Here is a 25194-nt window from a genome sequence, read left to right as displayed (position 1 = left end):
TGCAATACACGTGAATGGGAAGGAAGGCCCTTACACTGCCTGGGAGATTAGTCAGGTAAGCCTTTTAGCAAGAATTTCCATCTAATTTATTTAGATCCTTGGATGAGGAGATGCTGAGCTCCAGCCTTATAGTCTGCGTAGATATGTCTTTGGAAATAAAGGCACAGTAGTAATTCTAAGTTTGTTTGAACTCTGACCTTTGCCCTTAAGCAAGCAATCCAGAAGGTCTCTTTCTAAAGAAGTAAGATACTCTTCCTCTCTTCTGGTAATGACTTTTTCAGCATCTGTTGCTGCTGACAGCTTCTGAAACCAGGCTTCACAGTTGGAAGCTGTTTTCCTTTTGTTGTGTGTAAATATGAAACAGCTACTAATTTATGGCTGAGGTGAGCTGTGGTGTTAAGAACTTGACAGATTTTGATGCTAAAATGCTGCTTCTGTTAGTGCAAGCATAAACTCTGTAGTTTAAGATGACAGCAATGGATGGAAGGGTTACTGCATGTTTATTATTATTCCTAGAACTCTGAGAGCTGTAGCTGAGGGTTTCACCCAACAAGGAAAGCAATCACCCTTCAGTAGCTTTCCCAGTTTTTTGGAAAATCTGAGGTTAACCTTCAAGATAAACTGTCCAAAATTTCTAAACACACTCAAGTTGCTCTCACATCTGTTCTCTATGGAAGCTGTACTGATACCAGATGCTGCAATGCTCTATGGGGAAAAAATTAATCTGTCAGTATTTTAAAGGGCTAACGATATTGCTTGTGCTTCAGCAGAATCTGAAATATTTTTAGCATCTCCAGAAATGTTGTTCTTTGTTTCCATTTGCTTTGTCTCAATGAAGAAACAGGTTTTCATGACAGATTTATATGTCCTGCTTTGTTAAATCCATCATTAGGCAGATCAACTAAGCTTAAAAACAGGGAAGGCAAATTCTTAAAGGAAAAGAACTGATACCATTGAAAAACATTAAATAATTGCAGCTCAAACCCCAGTTGTATTGGGTGAGGATCAAACTATATTTTTGTGAGTCTTTAAAAGAATAAATCATAATTTTAAAAGCAGTCTTCAGATTAGAATTTCAGTAAGATGTATTCCATAGAAATAACTTGAAATTAATTGTGCAGACTCAGTAACAAAATGTTTGAGTCATAATCTCATAACTTCTGATTTTTTTTTCTCCCTTAATTTCCCCTGCCTTTTGAAAACAATTTTATGATTTAACAGGAGAGAGGGGAAGCATGTTCTAAAAATAAGTATTAAGTGCAGTAAAAGTGACAGTAATGCCTTCTGCTTTTGTAAGCAGATCAAGATAATACTTTTCCTGCTTGTACCTTTGCTGTTTTCTATCTACAGAGCAATCTAGAGGAAAATGGCTGCCTTTTTACTTTATTAATCCAGGGGATAAACTACTGTGTATTTAGCAGAATTTGGTAAAGCATTCAGTGAGTCACACTGGGGGTCGCTATTGGCTGAGGTGCTCAGACGTTTGATGTTACTTTTTTTGATTTGTAGTCCAAGTCATCTCTTCAGTGGCCAGCTGAAATATTTAATTCTTTAGGAGTAATCTACAACACTGATAACCATGACAGTATCTTTAAACTTGTATCAAGTGTGATTTGAAGTTAAATCAGATAGGATGTAATGAAGATTTTGAATTACTTAAGAGCTTTCATACAGAGATTCTTGATGCTTTAGGGTATAAATGCATTGTGTGGTGTTCCCTGGGGAATTTTCATAATACTTTGAGAAGAAGAGTTCAGAGAATTCCCTGAAGCGATCCAGTACTGCACTGTTTGCCATGAACAGCAGATTGAAGAACTTCTTCCAGTTTTAATTTAAGAGAACATTATAGGTTAGTGATAGGTTATCACAGAATTTTAAGGGAGAGAAGGAATTTGAAAGAAAATTTTAGAAGGCTTATATTTTATATGTGGAAAGGTCATGCAACATGGATACATATTAATTAATAAGTGGTGTGTACCTGCATTGGTTAAAAATGCTGATTTTAAAATTTAAAGAAAAAAAAATAAGGTAGTATATGCGCTTTTTATAATTAAAGAAATCAGCAACACATCTTTAGATTAGCAAATAACTTCTTTGATTCCATCTCTAAAAGTGGCAACCTATTGCCTGAGAGAGATGATGATACCAGCAAAGTAAGGAGTGGGTTTTTTTTAATCTGGGCTTGGGGTTTTTGTGTTTTAATTCACTGTGAGGAAATAGAGAAAAATAATGAAATCTTTGTGGAACAAATCCTTCAAAGACCTTAAACTCAAATAATGATAGAGACAGGGATCCCCTTTTTCTAAATCATGTCTTCTCTAAATCATGTCTACTGAATGAAAATTCAGTAGAAACTCCAGTCTTTCACTTTTAATATTAGGTCAATATCAAGAGGAATTAAATGTAATGTGTCCTTCAAAATGATTTTTTCTAAGCTATATTGATATGAAACAAGATTTAAGTCTTTAGAAAAAAAGTAAGACTTTCCATGGTAGTACACTTAAGCTGGAGAGCCAGAAGATGGACCAAACAGCTTTTTGTTTTAGATGACTTAATGAAGCAAGCAAATTACAATTCCATAAAGAGATTAAAATGTCATATTCCAGTTGAGGTTTGTCTGTCTGTATCTTGGATGCTACTGGGTAGCTGAATTTACAGGTGGGACTCATGTATTTAATTTATTTTTGACACCTGTTGTGCACTTTAAATACAAATTATTGCCCCCCCCACTTTGTTTTAAATTCTGCTTTCTTATCAATGTAAGATACCTGACAGTATTCTGATATGAGGGTACTCTTTTCCCTAGTTCAGCATCTATCTTTGTGAAACCAACGTGGTGTGAATGCACTATTCAAAGTGGGTGGAATATCCTTGAATAAAGGAGAAGATGGAGGTGCCAACAGTCAGCAGTAAAGATAATGGTAACTTTTGCACCTCTTTTTCAGTTTACTTTCTTTTGAAAAAAGTTTTATTCCTTGATCTTTGTGACTCTTCTTCCATTGAGTCATGAGAGAGATTAAGATGTCTGAAGTATTACTACTTATTAATTGGAATGATTCTTGATGTTCAGTGGCGGTATGCCGTTAACTTAAGAGAGTATCAGAGGAGAATACCTGGCATTTGTTCCTGGCTTATAAAGCCAAGGAGTTTTTTGTTGTTTCACCTCTTCTCAGTAGGAGGTATGAGCTTGAACCCAGACTGATACATGTGAGATTGCCTGTATGATTTTCTCACAGGTCAGTTGCAAATTGCTAGTATTGACCATACCCTGCTGGCTAATAAATGGTAAAATAACTCATGCAACAGAGTTGATTGCCAGAAAAAAACCAAAGCAGACAGGAAATGTCTGTGCATTTCTTAGAAGTACAGATTGAGGAAAGGTGCATTTCAAAGGCCTGGATCACTGTTTGGCTTTGGTTGGTCTTCTTTTCGTACTGAAGTGTCTTGTGCTTTTCTGTGTCTTGGGCTCAGGTGTATCTCATGTTCTGACTCCAGCGCTGCAAGAACTCAGTTTGCTCTGTAAGAGAGATGTCAATGGTGTTGGCATGTTGTATGACCTGCTCAGATCTCGCTGGCTGCAAGCACTGCTAAAGGTAAATTAACACACAGCTATGAAAACAAAGGTTACCTGGAGAACAATCTCTAGGGAATAGCTACTTGATTTTGCCATATCAGGACAATAAATGCTTATTTACACGAAGTGCTGATAGTTCTTATGTCAGTCCTAGCATCAGCAGTCACAGTAGACAAAACCACTTTTGCTTTAAAGGAGAATAAAGTATTCTCTTCCAAAATGTCCTAGCTATTCAAGCTCTTCTACTTTACATGTCAGTGTTAAGGCCAGGGGACACGGACTAAACACAGCATTGCTCAGCTGTCTTTTCTGTTCTTAAATTTCTGTATGGCCATGCATCCCACTTCTGGGCCTGGGACATTGTATTTTTTTATTTTGCATCCCACTCATCTGATGTGTAACTGAAAATCTTATATAGTCAGAGAACAGAGTTTTGACTGGTGTTTCTATCTTGGGAAGAATTTTATCTCTGAGACAAATTCTGTACAAATTCTGCTTTTCTCTAAAAAAGGTTTTAAAAATCTTTACATTTTAAAGATGCCCATAAGGGCATTTTAAATACAGCAATTTGTTTTAAGTTAAATTTACTTTGCTAATTATGCCTTCAACTAGAGGAAGAAAACAGATTACAAATCAGAGAATTGGCTCTATCAGGCTGTTGACCTGTGTAGACAGCTTTTCTTCTAGGAAAATTCAAAACTACAAGGTAACTGGCTAGCTAGCTGGCAATACAGAGAGGCATTGAGTTCAAGACTAAATTCCAGATGCATTAGATGTTAAGAATTTAGATTGCAGACTCTGGGGCTATAGTTGGACTGAGAAGTTTCCAGAAATAGAGTGTTGTCCATTGCCTGTCATGTATGTATCTATATGATCATGTGAACTGGTCAATGTTATCATTGCCTTGTTTTGTCTGTCATGGCATGAAACAGATTTATGAATGCCTCCAACATTATCTTGGAAAAAGACCAGCTCCTGTCACGCTGCAGGCACGTGCATTGAGTCGAGAGGTGAGACTGTGTATACACAGTTTATTGCTTTACTTACTCATACCAAATGAATGAACTCCACTGCAGATAAGTGTTCTGGTATTTATTCTGTGTCTCAGGTCTAAATACAGTATATAAACTTGAAACTCTCCTTGCACATCTGTAAAACTGCTCAACAGCCCTTACTGTGGTAAGAGGGGGGGCATGAGAAATGGGCACAGCTGTGGTTGCTGGACTACACGAATCCTGGCCCGTGTAATGAACAGAAACACTAATTGTTTAATCACTGACTGTGTATTTTTCTTCCCATGTAACTGTGTGGTTCAGTGTTATGGCTACAATCAAGCAGCCTGACATGAGGATATTGAAAAGCTTTTTAGATTTTTCTAATCATAATAGCTGAATTCTTAATCTTTTAATTAGTGGGAGAGTTAATGACGAAGTAGAGAAACTGCGACTAGTGATGAAATTGGTTGAGGGATGGGAGCAAAAACTGATTTAGAGCACGTGGCACTGTGCCTGAACTAAATTAAGCCTGGCTGAGTGTAGTGCAGCTGTGGTCATATTGTCCAGTTCTAGAGCAAACCATATGGACATCCTCTGAGTCATATAATGTGGGGGAGCTTAACACTGTCTCCATACCATATTCCTTTACATTCAATGTAGAGCTTTCTAAACTAATTGTCCTCTAGAATCCTTCTCTGTGCTTTCTCTCTTACAATTATCAGGTGGTAGAATTACTGCGTGAAGCCCCTCAGTCAGGAGAGATCAAAGAGCTAAGACGGCTACTGCGTTCTCCACACTTAAAGGCAAGTCCTGCGTAAGGAAAGAAAAAGTTTGCTCATGGAGCTCTCTGCAGTGGGAATGGAAATGGAAATGGATGGAAATACAAGAACTGGTAAAGGAGCCAGAAGAGACATAGTTAACTAATGATGAACTAATCTGATCATGAGATCAAATGTGGACTGTGTATCTGAAGTACCTGCAGTGGGCTGCATTTTACTTAAGGCTGTGCTTGAAAGATGTTTCTTACAAAGTTTTAAATTATGGGCAGAGCTCCAAATAGAAATATTTCATCTTTTGTAAGTTTTCCACAAGAAATAGAGGAACTGTTCTTAAAACTTTCACAGTTTGATTTTCCTGGTGGAAAGAAGAAAATGTCAGTGTGTGCAAGGGATCTTATGTTCACACAGGAATACATTCACTGATTTCTATTTTCTGGCCAGTCACTGTTTAAAGTTCTGCTACTGTATGATCCTTGCTTATGGGTTGGTTGGTTTGCTTGTTTTCATTTGTAACAGGCCTTGCTATCTGCTCATGATACTGTGGCCCAGAAAGATTTTGAACCAACCCTTCCACCACTGCCAGACAACATACCTGAAAATGAAGAAGCTATGAGGATTGTCTGCTTAGTGAAAAACAACCAGCCTCTGGTAAGGGAGCTTCCTTGTGTCTGTCAAGTTATTTTAACTTAGACAAGAACTGATAATGCATCAGATGCATATTGGTTTCTTCCCAGGAATGTCATGGGAATTGTGTGCATTCTTGTCCAGATTTTACAGAATCACAAGAATTGTTGAGATTAGAAAGGACCTGAGGAGACCATCTAGCCCTGCACAGTGAGGGTATAACGAGAACAGGTTGTTTGATTCCTTGTCTGCTCAGGGTTTGAACATTTGGCAGATGCATTTTCATTATATGAGATAAAACCAAACTGGATTGAGAGTTATTCCCATGGCTCAAACAGAAAGGAAGGGAGGAGAGACTTTGAAAGTTCTTCAGAAATCATTTGTACTTATAAGCAGCAACAATTGTATAGTTTAGCTCATCTGTTTTAGGAAAAGATAGCTGTAATATTGGAGATAGAAAAGATTTCTTACTGTCAATCCATGAGGTTATTTTAGTGTGATGGAAGTTGAAGACATTGAGGACTTAGTACTAATACATTACGACCCTGGAAACTACAGGCCTGTCAGTCTCACTTCAGTGCCTGGTAAAGTTATGGAGAAGATTATTCTGGGAGGTATTGAAAAACACCTGAGAGACAACACAGTCATTGGTCACAGCCAGCATGGCTTCACAAGGGGGAAAAGTCCTGCTTATCAAACCTGATTTCCTTTTATGACAAGGTAACCCACCTAGCTGATCAGGGGAAGCCAGTTGATGTAATCCTTTTGGAATTCAGTAAAGCTTTCGATACTGTCTCTCAGAGTATCCTTCTGGACAAAATGTCCAGCACACAGCTGGATAAACACATCATGCAGTGGGTGAGCAACTGGCTCATGGGTAGGACAAAAAGGGTAATAGTGACTGGGGTGACATCAGACTGGGGACCTGTCACTAGTGGGGTTCTGTAGGGGCTCCATCCTCAGCCCTGTGCTCATTAACATCTTCATGAATGACTTGGACACAGGACTGGAAAGGATACTGAGGAAGTTCACAGATGATACAAAACTGGGAGGAGTTGTTGACTCCCTTGAGGGCAGGGAGGCCCTGCAGAGAGACCACGACAAAGGAGAAGGCTGGGAAGTCACCAACCATGTGAAGTTCAACAAGGGAAAGTGCTGGATTCTGCACCTGGGATGGGGCAACCCTGGATGTATGGACAGACAGGAGAATGAGGTGCTGGAGAGCAGTGCCATGGAAAGGGACCTGGGGTCCAGGTCAATAGCAAGTTGGATGTGACTCAGCAGTGCCCTGGCAGCCAGGAGAGCCCAGCGTATCCTGGGGGGCATCAGGCACAGCATCACCAGCCAGGCAGGGGAGAGGATTGTCCCGCTCTGCTCTGCACTGGAGCGGCCTCACCTCGAGTGCTGGGGGCAGTTTTGGGTGTCACAATATAAGAAAGAAATGAAGCTGTTAGAAAGTGTCCAAAGAAGGGCCATGAAGATGGTGAAGGGCCTGGAAGGGAAGCTATATGAGGAATGGCTGAGGTCACTTGGTCTATCCAGCCTGGAGAAGAGGACATTGAGGGGAGATCTCATTGCAGTCACAACTTCCTCGTGAGGGGAAGAGGAGAGGCAGACACTGATCTCTTCTGTGTGATGACCAGTGACAGGACCCGAGGGAGTGGCCTGAAGTTGTGTCAGGGGAGGTTTAGGTTGGATACCAGAAAAAGGTTCTTTCACCCAGAGGGTGGCTGGGCACTGGAACAGGCTCCCCAGGGAAGTGGTCACAGCACCAAGCCGGACAGAGCTCGAGAAGTGTTTGGACAATGCTCCCAGACACATGGTGTGACTCCTGAGGGTGGTGCTGTGCAGGGCCAGGAGTTGGACTCTGTGATCCTTGTGGTCCCTTCCAAATCAGCATATTCTGTGATTCTGTGGTTATTGCTATATCCATGTTGTGGTAAAAAGGCTGTATCCCTCAATGCCTTTTTGTCAGTGTGAAGATCAGACTTGTGGTATGAAAGGAAACTTACTGGGGTCCTTCAGTGATCAATGTGTTTTTTCTTTGTTCTTATCTGCCAGGGTGCCACCATTAAACGCCATGAGATAACAGGTGACATAACGGTTGCCCGTGTGATCCATGGTGGGCTGGCAGACAGAAGTGGTACGTGGAATTTGAAACAAAGTGATACATAAAACTGAATTTGAAATAAGACATTTGAAGTAAGATAATAGCTTCTACAATTAATCTTCCATTATAAAGCAAGATGATGTCTATATGGGACAGCACTGTAGACAGTGAAACATTGCAGTGATTTTGATTCTGGCTTCAAAAATTTTCAGATGAATTTTCTGGTTTAGACTGAGTTGAGGTACAAATCCCGTTTTCATTATGTATTCCTGGCACCAATACCTGGTGCCCAAATTGCATTGTAGTATGAACTGCAGCTCATTCCCTAATGGAGAAATGGTAAACATCAATAGTTTGTGATTCTAGAAGATAATTGGCTTTGAGGAATAATATTTTTTGGCACTAGTCTACTAAACACTTTGCTTAGCACTAGTAGCTAAGCAATCTTGTGAAGAGTTTCCTTGGAAATGTTACTACTTTGTCATCCTAGAATTGAATGTATTCCATGTCCTTTAGGAAATGTAACTAAAATGTAAAACATCAGAAGTAAAATTCAACTGTAATCATTATAAAATAGCTCCTTTTAGTATTTTCTGGCCTTTGTATACAGAAGAAAACCCAACTTGCAGAAAATAGCCGATTGAGTTCCTAGTTCGACTAATGTTTTAATTGAGTTAAAGGAACATGGGAAAGAAAACAATATCGTGAAGACTTTACTGTAAAGGACAGAGAGGAGTTCCAGGATCTCCCACTGCACCTGGAGTTTTTAAGGGTCTGATTCCATGTCTCATGGTCTATTAATATAGAACAGGTTCATAAGTTACTTTGGGAAATGGAGCAATATTAAAATGTCTGTGCTAATTTTAAGGCAAATTGTCAGTAGATTGTGAAGATGTCGTATGAGGGAGTGGGAAGAAATAAGAAAACTGAAGCATGCAAGCTTCTTGCAAGCCACAGCAGTGTGCAGTCCCATCCAGGGGCAATGCAGCCTGAATCCAAAATCCTTTCCTGCATACGTGGTGTATGGAAAATTTTAATGCTGACTTTCAAACCTGTGGTATTTCTCTGTGACCCTGCCTTGCCTATCCAAGATAAATCATCCTGTGATAAAACTCCTGCTGCTGTTTTCATATTTGTTTTCATGGTAGGGTTGCTGTATGCTGGAGACAAACTGGTGGAAGTAAATGGAGTTCCTGTTGAGGGACTTGAGCCTGAGCAAGTCATTAATATTCTGGTATTTAATATTTTTAAAATTTCTACTTTGTACCTTAAGATTATTTGTATGCTCACTCTTTTACACACTCTTGTACAGGAGAAAATCTGAATTTTCTGTTAAAATTTCAGGCTGTTTCCTTACTGTGAATGAAGTTCACAACTACTCATGAAATCAGAATACATGAAACCAGAATTAAATCTAACTTCTGTTCTGGACAGAAATTCTGGACACCTGCAGCTTCTGGGAAAAATACTAATTTATCAGTGAAGTAGACTTCACTGATTCATAATTTTTCCCCAAGTGCCACTCAGTTAATATTCCACAAGAAAGTAGTGGAAAGCTGCTGTTGTAATAAGTCTGTGTTACAAAATGCACTAAAGCAGAGTGAATGAGCTTGTAAACTACACATCTCACCTTGCAAAAAAAGGGCACTGTAATTACTGTTGTCAAAATTCTCATGAAGAAATCTGTTGAGATGTCCCTGTTGTTTGTCATTTTGCCCACAATTTTCCAGGGTTCTTGACTGCTAAGTGTTAAGTGCCAGCCAGTGAGGTATTTCTATGTGTAATCGTATCAAGCCTATGTGCTATTGCCCTGGCTGTACCATTACTAGGTATAAGAAATACAAACTCTATTGGAATGCCTAATTATTAAATGATGTTCCTCCCCCTTTATATCATCCATCTATCAGACCCTGCTGCTAATTTAAATAAGATTTCAGTAGAAAAATTTGGTATGAATTAATGTTGAAATTACATATACTTACAGTGAAACATAGGTTACATTAAATTAAAAATAGTTAGCAAAACTTTGGTGTTTCATTCTTGAGTTTCCTTTTGGAAAAAATACAGTATTGTCACATCAACTCTGTCTACCTGAATTCTATCTGTAACACAGACATTACAGTAGCCTCAAAACCATGCTGTGTCAAGCTTGTCTTGCCTATGTTTGATTACTTGTGTTGAATACCAACCATATTTAAATTATTTTCTAATCATTTAGGCCCTGTCTCAGGGGACAATTATGTTCAAATTAATTCCAGTTTCCGATCGGCCTGTCAGCAACCAAACAACAGTAAGAAACATTATTTTTCTTTTTCCAGATTGATAACAGTAGTGCCTAATTGTGTGATACAAAGACATGGTGTTGCCTGGAAGTTTATTGCAATCCCCAAAGTGTTACTTGCCTTTATGGCCACCTCTCACCTGACATCAATATGTTGTTGCTGAAGCAGTAAAGACAGTAAGTGAAAATGTTATTGTGTAATGAAGGCACTTTCAGAGTGATCTACAAGTTGAAGGTCAGTTCTTTTCATAATGTATGAGACAAATGAGGCTTTTTCCTCATTTAATGGACAGAGAGGGTTTAGGGCTTGATCTGGTTTTTAAAACTTGACTTCATCATTAATTGACTGAAGATGCAGCACTATCTGGCCCCGTGATTGTAAAGCTCGTGTTGTATCTGTTCTAAACTTGGCTTCTGCTTACTCTTGTGTATTTTCTTTACCAGCTTTATGTGCGAGCAATGGCAGATTACTGGCCCTTGCAAGATCCTGCCATACCATGTGCTGATGCAGGTTTGCCTTTTAAGAGGGGTGAAATACTCCAGATTGTGGACCAGAATGATGCTCTCTGGTGGCAGGCCAGGAAGGTTTCAGATCTCAGTGCCTGTGCTGGACTCATACCCTCAAATCATCTTCTTAAAAGGTAAAGAAATCATCATTTTCCTGATTTCTGGTTCAAAAATTAGCCAGTTATTCACATTTTGTTCTTTAAAATTTTCACAAGTTTTGTAGCAGTATGATTCAGATCTGACAATCATCCTTCCTCTTTCTTTCTGATCTCTGGCTTCTTGCTCTTTTTCCCTTAAGAGCACCTGTGTGAGAACAAGCTTTTGAAAGCACCTGTATAATCTCAAATTGCCATTTAGGAAATTTGCAGCACTTGTCCAGTCTCCATGCTGGTTGCTAAGACATCTAGTGGAGTGTAGCAGCTGCAAGATGTGTGGAAATTGCGGGCCCCGACTATTAAAGGACCATCATGTATGATGAGAACAAAAAAAGCAAGGGGAGGAGCAGGATACTAAAAGCATAGTATTTTTTTAAAGCTGTCTTGTGATGCATGAGTGACCTCTTCAACTTCGGTCAAAGCTGAGTAGGCCAGATTAAAAGAAAGGAGAAAAAACCCCAAACACTCAAGGAAGAACAAGGATCTCTTGCTTATTATTTTGTGCATAAATAGACCATTATTTTTACACTACATGCTTTCAGAATAAGAGTTCTTACACTGCTGTAGCAAACTTTTCAATTTGATCCTTTAACCACATGTCCTGTGGTACCCTCAGGATTACAAAAGGCCATGCAATAGCAGATGATAAACTTCACTTTGCAATATATGTATAAACCTACCTGTGGTCTGTATAATGCAGGTTGAAATCGAACTGGGTTGTGACTCAGGCTGCAAGCAAGAGGCTCTGTGTAGTAATGGAGGCAGCAGTACTACTACCTCTAGCAGTAGCACACTCTTCTACTTCCAGGAGTCTGTACCACGCTATGGCTTATCTTCCTGTACTTTTACATAAACTCTTAATACTTCTGGGCTGCTGATTTGGAAATTCAGAATAGTTCTGATAGCATATTGGTTTTCTTTCAGGATTTTGCAGTGGGCTAAAACATTGGTAATGTTTCAGTTCTTGCTGTCTTCTCTCAGTTCAGTACTGATTGATCTTACATGTAAACAGTGAATCTGGAGCATAATGTGCTTGTGGACTGTTTTGTTTCTTTAACTGTAATAAATTTATTTCTATGTAGGAAGCAGCGAGAATTCTGGTGGTCTCAGCCCTTCCAGCCCCATCTCTGTCTCAAATCATCAATGTGTGAGTGAAAAATTACTTGAGTAATACAGTAGGAAAGAAAGATCTTGTCTCTGTTTCAGGCATACTGAAATAGAAGCTTATACAACTCAGCCTAATTCAAAGACATTGTGTCTGGAGCCATATTGTAGCCTTAGAAGTGTGTTAACTATCCCTAGAAAAACAAATACTTGATGATAATTGTACCTGGAGTACTGATGGTGGAGATGGTTGTCTCCAGCATACTTGGGATCTGACCATAAGAGAAGCTGTGAATTCAACTTCTTCTGAAGTCTCTACGATCTAGGAGCTCACTAGGTCAGCCAGTTCTCTCCAGGAGAATTGGCTCTAAGTCTTGAAGAGACAATTGTACTGGCCTGGCTTTCCAGGGACACAGATACCAGCTCTGCACTGAAAAGTGCCATACAGTGTTTAGAATGTTTCTTTGCCATCAAAGCTATTGAGAGAAAGATAGAACTTCTTTTCTTGAGGCCTAAGATAAGCTATGCTGTCCTTTAATTTATTCATGGTAACAATCCAGAAATGTTATCCTCTGCCAACTATAACTTTCTGTAAATATGCAATTATTCCCAGAAAAAGAATGTTCTTCCTGTTTCCTCTCTCCCTGTTTTCTTCTATGGTTCTTTATGCAAGTATAAAATTTTTCTCTTATGATAAATCCCAGAGGGAATGTGTTTCATTCCCTAGGATTCTTCTTGCACTGATTGCTTTGTTTGCTAGAGCTGAGGCTCTCTTTCACCATAATTTTGTTGCATTTTATCTGCTTCAATGGATATGCTGTGAGCAGTAAGCACTGTGGAAGAAGGTAGGAAATCCCATCTGGACAGCATTGCATTTCTGTACCCAGAACCAATATAACACATGGTTTTACAGGCTTTTTAAAAAGTTGTTGGAAATGAGGCATTTTGATAAATACATGCAGAAGAAGCCCAAGTTCTTGGCATTTTGTGTGCTTAACATAATTGAAATCCAGCCTTTTTTTACCTGAAGTAGTAGATGCATGCATTGTCTTAAAGCAAAAACTTTAGCTGCGCATTATCTGTCAGGGAAGTGACCATTTGGATGGGTTCTTTGAGGAAAGAAAGACATTTCCTCTTTCTCTTCTCCCTCTTTCTCTCCTGGAGCAGCTCCAAGAGAGTATTTCTTTAAAGGATACATATGGGAGGAATGTGATTGACAGATACTCTGAAAATTGCCCTGTAAGTGGAAAATAGCTGCTATTGGGCCTATCTGGAGGGGCGTGCAAGAACAAAACACAAACAGTGCAGTATTGTGAGCCCATGAGATTGCCCAAGCTCATGTGATCACATTTCAGGGACAAAAATTGATGTGGTCTTGGGATTGAGAGAGAGCTGAATTGATATTTTCCTTTTCTTCCTTGTAAAAATAATAATAAAATCAACCAAGCAAAACACTTTCCTCGAGTATAGCATGTTGGAAAGATATTTAAAAGCTATACGACAGAAAATTCTATTCCCTCATGGTAATACTTAATAAATAGATATCTACTGGATAAACAGATTGACAGCCATGTTAAACCTTTCATTATTTCAAGAGGAGAATTCAAGTTAGATGCATTTGCCTCTCTGCCACAAGCCCTTCAGAGCACTCAAGAAGAGATTTTTGCTCACTGTAGACAAGGAACATCAGTAAATTGGAGTTAACAGTTAAAATCCTTAAAGATGTCTAAAGGCGATCTAAGTTTCACATATCTTCTTTCTGATGTCTGAGTTCAGTCTTGTAAGATCTGTAAGGCTGTTTTTCCTCCTCAGTGTTTTTCTGATTCAGATGAATTTTTTTCCCTTGTGTTAATCTGTAGAGGACGACATGCAGATTGACGAAAAGTGTGTGGAAACAGGTAACTGAATTCACTTGCGATTATTTTACTTGCCTCAAGGCAGTAGCTAGTTAAAAGCCTCATTTGCTAGATAAAACTACCCATCCTCCTAGTGAACTTAATGGTAGAAAATTCTATTTTTCATACCCTGGAAACCTCATCTAGTATTAGTGTATTAAAATGAGCTGTTTGCAGTTCTGGCGTACAGTGCTTATAGTCAAGTGTTTTGACCAGCACAAAAATATCTGCTTGAATGAGATCCAACCTCTTTGATTCAGGTGTTGGATAGTGGCTGTAACGTTACCTTAGTTTTTTGCCTACTGTATGTTTAGTGCCACATATTTTTGTGGTCATGGAGAGCCCACACAATTCATTGTCAAGATACTGATCTTGGGGCAACAAGGAGCAAGAATAGGTTTTCACTAGTGAACACTAAGTGTGAAGATTGGTAGCTTGAGTTGCTCCCTAAAGCAGTGCAGTTCATTCTTCCTTCTTCAAGGTAATTCAGAAGCTCTCATGGAGGGACGTGATCTTGTAGGCCTGTGTGAAAAGAGATGAAGCGTTAATTCAAGTACGGTGAGCTGTATTTTGCCACCTCAGGGTAGAGGGAGCTGGGGAAAGTATATGTGAGTATATATGAGACTGACAGAAGCTGGAAAACTGATTTCTGATTCTGAAATCCATTAGAAGGAAAAGAATTAAATTTTGAATTTATTTTAATATCTTTGCTATCTGGATTACTAAACAAGATGAAGAAACATTTGAGTCAGGTAAGTTCCTCTGACCTAACTCTAAATTCCTTGCTATTGTTCTGCTTCGAGAAGGGTGTCCAGAGACAAGCGAGTGTCTTGCAAACAAGCAGGTGGCAAAAACCAAAATGCCACTTTAGCTTCAGAAGCCATTCTGGCTTGAAGAGCCATTATGTAAAATCTTGTTGCTTTAAGTCTTCCTCTTGTTATCTGATTACCTTAATAGTAAGGTTTCTGTCCTCTTATCCCACAAGTGTGAATGTTTCTTCTCGTGCATCAGTAGCAGATCTATTTATCCAATCCTTATCAGTTATACCTGTGCAAGCTGTGACAGCAGGGGCTGCACTGATGTCAGCAGATAATTGGATTACCTTCAGTAATGTGGAGGCCTGAATCCCCAGTGCCTGTAGGAGTTGATGTGGTACAGAGGAAAGCTGCTTCTGGATTCCTGATTGTGGGCATGGCTGGCATACAGGAAAGAAAAATGCTTATAAAATTCATTATTTATGTATTAAAAATAGAATCAATCAGTACTTTTTTTTTAACCAAGATGATATGGGGTTTGGTTTTTTTTTCATTTAGGAAGCAGCTACTTATTTACAGCATGTTGAGAGTTCTGCAAAACTTAAGTCTTCTAAAATAGATAATTTCTCCCCTAAAATAAAACTACTGCTAAACCTCTCATTTGAGGTATTTGTTAACCTTGTGGAGAAGAGTGTCATTCTACCTTACACTTGCTCTTCTCCACAAGGTCCCGAGTTCTTCTGCCAGTTCTTCTTTCTGCACCTTCTTCTCTTACCACAGGTGGTTTGTTCTCTTCCACCTCTCAAGCAATGCCCAAGGCTTTTAAGGCAGAACCAGCAGGTCTGCAGGGCAGTCTTTTGTTTTCAGGCTAGGATGTTTCTGACAGCTGCACTTGGGGATTACTGTTGCAAATCCTGATCACTGCTCAGTGCTGAGTCAGCTCTCTGCTGTAGCCACAGAGTCAGAGGAATAAAGGTGCAAATATTTGCTATCCTACATTCTACTTTAACCACTAGTTGCAGATGTATTTTGCAGTACAATACTGACATAGATGCTGCAGTTGAGTCTTGCATTCTTTGGGAACTGAGAATTCATGCTTAAAGAAGCATATTTTAATGTTTGCAGTACCTGTTTTCTACCTTCCCTAAATGTGTTGGACAATGCTGGTTGGATTTTTTTTTAGATCATAGTATAGACTGTCTTCTCAAAACTAATTGTTTTATGTCTGTCTCTATCTGAATGTGCAGAGGAGCTTAAAGAAGGTAACAATAACTGTTTTCTCCCTGTCTCCTGTAAACAGTAATCTAATAGAATTTATCTGTTTATTGCTTTACCAGGAACTATCACTCTTCTTGCAATACCCAGTAGCTGAATTGCTTGTTCCCTGTAGGATTCTACACTGCACTCCATACCATAGAAGAGAGTGTAGATAAAGCAGAAATATTTAAACATATTTGAATGATGACTCAAGAGACCTGAAGATAGAAATTATATGGGCATGTGTCAACTGAACTCTGGACATTGCCCTGAATGAGCAGTTTTGTGCCAAGTAGCTTTTTCCATAGTCATAAACTAGTTATTAGTACATATAGAAATGTAGGAATAAAACTGTCTTGTAAAGGTACAAATAATGAAGAGTGTATAGATGTGAAAGAGCAATTAACATGCATCTAATTTTGTTTCAATACTTCCATGCTTATAAGATAGCTGTAAATCAAAGAGTCTAGAGCCAAAAGCATTTCAAAGCTATGAACATAATGTTTTTCCTTGGAATGAATACAGCTTTTAAAGACATGCCTGTGTCTTCTGTATCTCACTCCTGCTTTAACAAGGCCTAAATAAAGGGAGCACACAGCTTGGATGACTACATGTGTGATTAGGGGAAAATAAGGAGTTCTTTTTGAAAAGAAAACTAAACACTGGCACCATTTTTTTCCTTGGTTGTTTTCAAACCACCTTTCTCAAATAGTTTCTAAACTTTCTGAACATTGATTTATTGGAAAATTGGTATGTTTGAGCCTTATATGAGAGATTTAATAAAAAAAATACATACAGAGTTTTAGAAGTCTCACTTGAATAGTGAAGTCTTTATGAGGAACAGCATGAGAATGAGGACAAAAAGAATTGGAGGAAACTGGTTAGGCTCACATGTTGGAGCACAAATACCACTGATCCAATGAAGAAAAAATAAATAATAAAATCAGGTCTTCATTTTGCCTGAAACATCTGAGCACACACAAGTTGCATTTTCCAAACATGATATGGGGCAGAAGCTGAGTTACAAATTTTTTGTTTCTGATTTTGAGCTGCTGTTAGTTATTGTTTTAACTAAGGAGTGCTTGTAAGAAAGATTTCACCTGAAAAGCTTAAATTATGTGGAGGTTTTTTTTCATTAATTTCAATTTTAAAGCATTGTCTGGTATCTAGATATCTTAGGAATGAAACAAATAGAATGTTAAATTTCAAATTTAATTTAGAAAATACCAAGACTTTATATTTTTATTTTTTCTCACAATGACCCTTTTGAATTGATCATTGGTCATGTGAAATATTTTGATATGGAGTATCATGCTTTTAAAATTATATTAGGCATCATATTGCCACATATTTACTGAAACCCCTTTTTTCCTTGGGATCAGCAATAATTGTTAGCCATCTAGCTTTTAAGCTTTCCCTGTTCTTTTTTATTTCATGAGTATTTGTTCTTTGTATTCCAGAAGAGGAAGAATTTGGTGAATTTGGTCAACGAGTCTTTATTGGTATGCAAGACTAAAGATAAGTAAAATCTTTGCAGCTTGATCTAGATTAAATGCTTGTCTTAAGTTAAATAAAATAGTTTGTTCTTTATATCACCTAAAGACTTACTAAATGGAATACAATCTTACTCTGTTTTCCAAACTTCCAGAAATCTCTTTCCTCCTAATAATGCTCAATCTCTCCATTTAAATTTTTCATCCTGTTAGGTTTCTACAGAGACTTGGCCTCTGCTATTTAAACTTGACTTCATTATTCATTTTTCTCAAAAGTAATGTCTGTCATCCACTGAGAATAATCATGAGGGCTTTCATTAGAAAAGTACACCTATAGGTGAGGTTTTCAGAGTTGGATGGTCAAGTGGAGCAACAAAGCTACCCCTGTGGTTATTAAACCATAGTGACCTTTAAAATACACATTCTGGAGGCTGGTGCAAATGTTCCAGACTTGCCTCATGAGAGCGAACCACCTACACTATCAAAAAAAGTTCACCTGTTCCCTAAAGATGCCTCAAGTAGTCAGAAACTTCTCCTTCAGCCTGTTTGGGGATCTTTTGGAAGTCTTTCATTCTGGGCTAGTTTTCAGATGACTTTCAGTGGGATTTTACCTACTCTCTAGCTGTCATTTAATGCTCAGAGATTCTACCAAGCTGTCATATCAAGTGCAGCAACGAAATTCACTAACCTTCACCTGGCAAAAAGCTCAAAAAAGGTAGTATGTTCTGTGGCTTAGAAAGAGGCCCTCTTGGCTAAAGGAATAGTTGCCTACATCTCTGGTGTATTTTCTAGTACTGATGCCTCTGTCCCTTGCAGCTGGATTCCGCAGAAGCATGCGGCTGTGTCGCAGGAAGGCCCGGCTCAACCAGCAGTCCTGCTACTCCCGGTGCCCCAGCAGCTGCTACAGCACCCTGGCAGCTCCCTATGAAGAGGTGGTCAGGTACCAGCGGCACCCAACAGACCGGCACAGACTGATTATCCTTGTGGGTAAGAGGTTAACAACCTTCACAGGCAAATTGCACCCTCTTCTGCCAGAGGAGAGGAAACAGTCACGCACAGTCTGATCCACGGGGATTTCCTGCTGCTGATTGCAGTGGTTGCTGACTGTGTAGGCAGCTCGCAAAGCAACACTTCAAGAATTATTGTAATTTGACCCCATTACTGAGGTTAATGTAGGTATCATCTTCTTCGCTTGAGATAGTGAGTGTTTAAAAACAATAATAATAGAGTCCTTAGAAGAAGCCGTACAGTTACAAATGCTGTTTGATAATGGATTTTATTAGGGAAGTGGTTCAGTTTTATATTCAGCTGGGACTGAAAATGATGAGAAAACATTTGTAACTTAATAGAAAACATATTTACATGGAGGCATTTCTACAACCAGTGTTAAATGCATAAATACAACAGTAATAAGAATATTTAACTCCAGACTAGAACAATCTCAATGGACAGTATAGAAAGATGCCTTTAATAATGCTTGTTATAGGACATACTGTATTAAGTGGGCTGCAGGCTCTCAAGGAGACTTTAATTGTAGTGACTGAAGGGAAGCTACTGTTCTGCACTGTTCTATGGTCCTGATAAAGCAAACTGAGTAAAGGCAAATCCACTATCCTAAGTCTGGATGTATTTGGTAAGTGTTTTCTTTTAAAATAGTACTGCTGAGTTGCCTCCTGGGTATGGCTATATTGCTGGGGAGTGATTCATACCCTGTCAGTAATATTAGTTGCTCTTCCAACTTTCCAGGTCCTGCAGGAGTTGGTGTGAATGAGCTACGGCGAAGGCTTATCACAAGTAACCCACGAGAGTTTCAAAGTGCCACACCTCGTATGTAATGCTTTTCCTCTTTCTTCCACTACCCCAATCCAAACATGAATAGGAAATGCCAAGTACCTTCCTCTTGCCTTTGTGCATTCATAAACCCTTTGCTCTATGGCTGTTTCTTCAGCTCTACTGAAAGCCAGTATTGTTTGCTTTCATAAGGGTTAGTTTAAAATACCATCTATCTCATTTTAGCAAATCAGCCAAAGGTATTTTCAAGTTCCAGCTTCTGAAACCATTAAAAGCTTTATGAAGGTGAAAGTTATGTGCATGATTTGGTTTAATTTTGATGTTTGCTTTTCCTAGATTAAAAAAAAACCACGTTTCTTGGAGATATTTTAAGTTCTTAGGGTTTAAGTGCTCAGATATGAGAATGAAGACAACAGAAGTTGGTGCTTAATAGGCTTTGCAGATTTCCTTATTAGCCTTCTAGTCTCAGATGAGACTTACGCAGCTTAACTTCTGATGTAACAACTGAAATTATTTCTACCTCTGCTCATTTGGTTCTTCTAATTTAGATAACCAAACTGGAAATTAGGGATCTGAAGCTAGCTGAAAATTCAAGACTTTGTGCTTAAGATCCTAGATATGGGGAAAGTGCAAGTGTGGGAAGCTTGTGGGGTTCTTCTGAATGAACTTTAAAATTTTTTGCCTCTGAGGAGTAAAATTAGTTGTGCAACCAGTTCCAAGGCAGTTCCTGATTGCTTTGAATCACATCTATTTGGATTAAACTACTCTTCCATTCCAAGAAGTACAGTTGTGTTTTGATAACTTTCAATGACTTGCCACTGGCAAACCATTACAGTATATGGGGCTTTTGCTCTGGATTAACATATGGAAATAACTCATATTATTATTTATTAAAATACTGATTGATAGTTCTTCATGAAGTTCATTTTCCCTTATAAAGTTACAATAATTTAGTTGCAACTGCTTTTTTTGTGAGTGTTGTTATATCTTCTTTCAGACACCACTCGGGTTCAGAAAAGTTATGAAATGAATGGTCGTGAATATCACTATGTATCAAAGGAAACTTTTGAAAACATGGTGTATAGCCACAGGTGAGTAGGAGAGATGAATTACATTTTTATTACTTAAAATGCAGCACGATCCAAGAAAATACAGTTTTGTAATTAGGTCCCAAGTCTGGGCTCCTCCACTCTTATTGTGTATGTTTGGTGTAAATCTGGGTCAAACTACTTGAGACTGTTTCTTCCAAGATGGTGTTCATACAGTTGCAAATAGCTCCTCCACAATTAATCTCAGAATCCTTCTAAAAGAACATGGGCTCTCTAGTTCTGAGCTCATTAGATGTGCTTGTAATTTTTAAGTTTAACTCTCCTGGAAACCAGACTGCTTTTGAAAATTTAGCAGTGAATCACACCTGTTCTTGACCTATGACTCCATTGCAGGATCTCTGCAGTGATGACACATGAGTAGTTGAACTGTAAGGGCTAAATATTCAAAAGTGTCTGCTCCTTTCTATGCATCAATAATCTAAGACAGACCAGCTCAGCACCACAGAAGCTACACTCATTGAGCTGTGCCAAGTACTTTGAGATCTTCAGATTTAAGAAATTATTTGTGGCATGTAATTGACAAGCATTGACAAGTAAAATCACAACCTCTCATCACAAAATTCATAAAACCACGATGAGTAAAAAATGCATGTTTTGGAGACATTGAACTGTAATGGTTTTGATTTTATGCCCAGTGTAGCAGGGAAGAGCAAAGGTGTGAAGGTTCATCAGTGTTCACTGCATTTTATGATCATTCAGTCCTGATCACTGGATTATAATTGAAGATTTCACCTTTAAATTGAACCTTTTTGAAACTCAAATGTTCTTTCACTTTCCTTCTTCCTCACCACTGTTGCAGAATGCTGGAATATGGGGAATACAAAGGGTACCTGTATGGTACCAGTATTGATGCAGTGCGAACAGTCCTTGATGCAGGAAAGATCTGTGTAATAGATTTAGAGCCACAGGTGAGTGGTAAAGGGGCAGGGAATCTTCTGGAAGGAAAAATAATTTTCTCTACATTCTTGAGCCTTTGGAACATGTTTGTTGCTTTGTCTTTTCACTTTACCGTATGGTGCTTATTAATAATAGATTATTCTTTTCATGTGTCTTAGGGGGTGGTGGTGGTACTACAGTGACAAGTATGTTGACAGTTCATTTTTTACCAAGCCAGCAGCTGCATTATCAGTTTGGATGGTATGGAAATGAGTTTTCATACTTACTTAAAATAAGGATTAGTCTTTCACATGGAGAGCTGTAGCATGGATTTCTTCCTCCTCCAAGCCCTATTAGTTGAGAATTCTGTCCTTCTGTTAGCAATCTCAGAACACCCTTTGGTAAAAGCAGCAACAGTTAAAGTAATCAAGCAAAAGCTGAAAATTTTAGTGTGTCTTTGTGCCTTTATTCCTATCCAGAAGTTACAGCTGTTAGTAACCTGCTTTTTCACTTAGATGCTATTCACTTTTCCTTCTATTTTCGCACTGAATTTGCTGATGAAGATAAGGCTAATAAAAGCCTGAGCTTGTAAATATCTAAGATACTTAGAGCTGTGTCTAGCAAAATCCTGCTAACCTTCTCTGAATTACTTGCATATTTAGTACTTAGGAGCTGTTTGGGCTGTGCTGTTTCAACATCTCCTCTAACTGAATGTAAAGAGCGATACCGTAACTCAGTAACTCTTGGATATTTCCCTCTAATTATGCAGAGCCAATGTGTCTGAGCCTTAGGCCGCCAGGGTTTTGTGCTGCTTAAAACAGAAATTAAGTTACAAGATTTGTGGGGTACTACTCAAAAACTGAAACTGCTGTAAGAGGCAGATTAGGTCACACCTTAGTCTTCACATCTAAAACTGTCCTTGGGTTTCTTGTGTTACATTTTTAAGCAAAGGGGAAAACGTGGGGTGTTGGGACTTGGGATGTGTAATTTTGCCACTTGAAGTAAGAGCAGTGAGGTAGCAGAAGTACTGCTGAGTTCCATACTTTATTTTAAATCTGGTGGCTTGACTAATTTTACATGCTATGATTTTCTTTTGCTTTTCTTTTTTTTTTCATTCCCTCCACTGCCCTGCAGTAATTTAAAAATACTTACTAGCATTAGGAAATGTTACACAGTACAAGGAGTTCTGAAAGCAGGATATTTTCTTCCAGCGTGGAACAATAAAGAGGTACTTTTTCCAAAAGTAGCTCCCTAACAGTTAAAAAAGAACAGGTTTCAAATGCATCTTTAATATGGTTGATTGTAGAGATCTGTTAATGACACTGTTCCATCATTCACTGGTATTGAAAGCATCTCCTAATAAGGTTACCAAGCAGAATTAAGTGATTGTATGCTACAGTTGCTTAACAATGTCTGGTCCAGGGATTATTAGTGAGATCTTCAAGTAAGTGTTCCTGAAAAAGGTGTCTCCTAGGTCTGGAGATAAAAGTATGTTGTAAACAAATGGCTTTTTATGGGAGTAAAACTGGGATGAATACACTGGAAATACTTCATTTTACTCTTCCTTTGCAGGGTATACAAATAGCCCGGACTCATGAGCTAAAGCCCTACATTATATTCATCAAGCCACCCAGCATAGGTTGCATGAGGCAGACTCGTAAAAATGCCAGGATCATTACAGATTATTATGTGAACATGAAGTTCAAGGTGAGATTTGGGAATAAAAGAGAATGAGTTTATTAATCTGAGATTCTGTCATTAGAACATAATGCATTCTACTATGCTACAATGTTAACTCTTAAAAAAATACTACTATGTCTTTAGGATCAAATCTAATTATTCTTACCTTTTTCTGTAGATTTTGTTGGGATTTCTTTCCCCCCCTCCAGATTGGCTTTGAAGCATAGGAGTTGTAATTTGTATTTAGGGGGCTGAGGCATTTTGCTTCAAAATGTCTTTAAAGGAGAAGGTATATTGCATATTTTTGTTTTAATTAGCTGCCTTGTGCCAGTATTTGAATCAACATGTATATTTACTGTTTGCATTGAAATACTTGGAATGTGCTTCCTTCAGTAATTTAATAAATTATTTTTTCACAGTTATAAGAATGTATTATTATTTCAGTATGCTTAATGATAGTATCAATCCTATACTAAGTTCTGTAGACAAAACACAGATCCTGCTTGCAGGAAATGCATACCTTGTATTTAGAATATATACAGCACTTTGTCACAATTGTTTCCACACAAATCATAATCAAATTTAGCATCTTAACGTTTTGGTCACCTCAGTCTATAACTATGTGGAAATGAGTCATGATTGCTGTGACAGAAAGTAACATGGACACTGGCCAAATAAACTAAAATTTGGAATAAAACCACAAGCATTAGTAGATTTGCCTTCCAGTCCTTAACATTCTCTGCCAGCACTCATCATTAGAATAACTTTTTTAGGTAAATGGAGCATACTGAGACACAAGGCACTTCCTTGGGAAGCATATGGCAGGCAGCTCTGTTTTTCAGACCTGGAACTGACTGTAGAAGGTGCACTTTATTACAGCAAACTGTAAATGAAATAAAGTAGACTGACATTATTTATTGACCTCTTGTTTATGTGGCCCAAGCTGTTTTGCAGATGCTGCGCAGGTATGTTTCTCTACACAACACTGAAGTTTTCTGGACTTACTCTGTCTCACAGGAAGAAGATTTACAGGAGATGGAAGATTCGGCTAAGAAAATGGAAGCTCAGTTTGGTCAGTTCTTTGATCAAGTGATTGTGAATGACAATTTACAAGAGGCATCTGCGCAGCTGCTGTCTGCAGTACATCGTGCACAGGTCGAGCCCCAGTGGGTCCCTGCGGTATGGATATGCTCAGACACTCAGCCCTAATTCTGAGCAGCAGGCAGCTTCAGAAAGATTACAGCTTATGTTTTACTTCAAGAATAATCCTAATGTCAGGATTGCAAGAATTTATCTTTGTAAGTGAGGGATTTGGAAGAGGATTAGGAAAGAAGCTGCTACGGGAGATATAATCATACTATGTTCTGTGTAGCTCTTGAGCTTTTTATGTTACAGTTGCATCCACTTTTGTACCAAAATAAAGGAAATATTGTGAGCACTCAATTACAAGAATAAAGAAAAATCTATTTTGTTGCATGTATCTGCATTATTTACTTACACGTAAGTTCAGAAAGGTCCTTTCCTTTCTTTGTATTATGCTCATTCTGGTACTGTGATGCCTCTACATTCTGAAATGGTATCATTCTTACAAATGATATTAAATCAGAATGTGGTTTTTAAGATCGGAGCGGTGTTGGCATAACATGAATTACTCCAAAACCCAGTTATCTTCATTATACATGTAATGAATCTTTTCTGTTTCATCAACTCAAGTGAGTACAAACTGGCAGAACGTGGACTTACCAAAGAGGAAAATCGTCAGAAACCCTTTCTCTTGTTGCTTTGGTCTGTGGTAGCATGCTCTCCTCATCAAAGGGTAAAATGCTTGTGGCAAGTTAAGTTCCTCACTCTCTTTCCCTCCGATTTGTAGTTGTCTTGCTCCCTGAGGTACACAGATGGTTATTTTGTTGGCCTACCTAATCTTGGAGGAAAATCAACAAAACCAAGTTAAGCACTCTAGAAAGAGATTATTTAAAGTCAAATATTACAGCCCCCGGGATGCCTGCTTGTTCTAGAGCCAGGGCTTGTATTCCCTGTTTAGAGTTAAAATGGGAGAGACCGAAGCCCCAACATACCATTGAGGTGGGTTAAGTACTGGCGGAGGGTGAAACAGTAGCCAGCTCTGTGCTGCTGGTCCACGACCAGCTTCCCCACTTCTGCCTAGTCCAGCATTTGTCGACTCTTTCTCTTTGCCTTTCTTCCATGTGTT

At 38.6% G+C, this 25194-nt stretch overlaps 1 protein-coding gene across 1 annotated transcript; it reads left to right on the top strand.

Moving 5' to 3' along the window:
- Positions 1 to 2866: 2866 nt before the first annotated feature.
- Positions 2867 to 24429, top strand: MPP4 (MAGUK p55 scaffold protein 4). The gene is made up of 21 exons (XM_069022165.1): positions 2867 to 2921; positions 3472 to 3593; positions 4507 to 4584; positions 5292 to 5372; positions 5865 to 5996; positions 8034 to 8115; positions 9231 to 9316; positions 10301 to 10372; positions 10808 to 11004; positions 12108 to 12172; positions 12957 to 12974; positions 13989 to 14027; positions 14756 to 14776; positions 16027 to 16041; positions 17497 to 17538; positions 18346 to 18516; positions 19276 to 19356; positions 20318 to 20411; positions 21229 to 21337; positions 22878 to 23012; positions 24003 to 24429. The coding sequence occupies exons 1-21, from the start codon at positions 2888 to 2890 to the stop codon at positions 24192 to 24194; spliced, it is 1866 nt and encodes a 621-aa protein (XP_068878266.1). The 5' UTR covers positions 2867 to 2887; the 3' UTR covers positions 24195 to 24429.
- The last annotated feature ends 765 nt before the right edge of the window (positions 24430 to 25194 follow it).

Source organism: Aphelocoma coerulescens, chromosome 7 (assembly GCF_041296385.1).
Source record: "Aphelocoma coerulescens isolate FSJ_1873_10779 chromosome 7, UR_Acoe_1.0, whole genome shotgun sequence".
Classification (NCBI taxonomy): domain Eukaryota; kingdom Metazoa; phylum Chordata; class Aves; order Passeriformes; family Corvidae; genus Aphelocoma; species Aphelocoma coerulescens.
The sequence above is the reverse complement of the archived record's forward strand: the minus strand, read 5'-3'. Positions and strand labels throughout refer to the sequence as shown.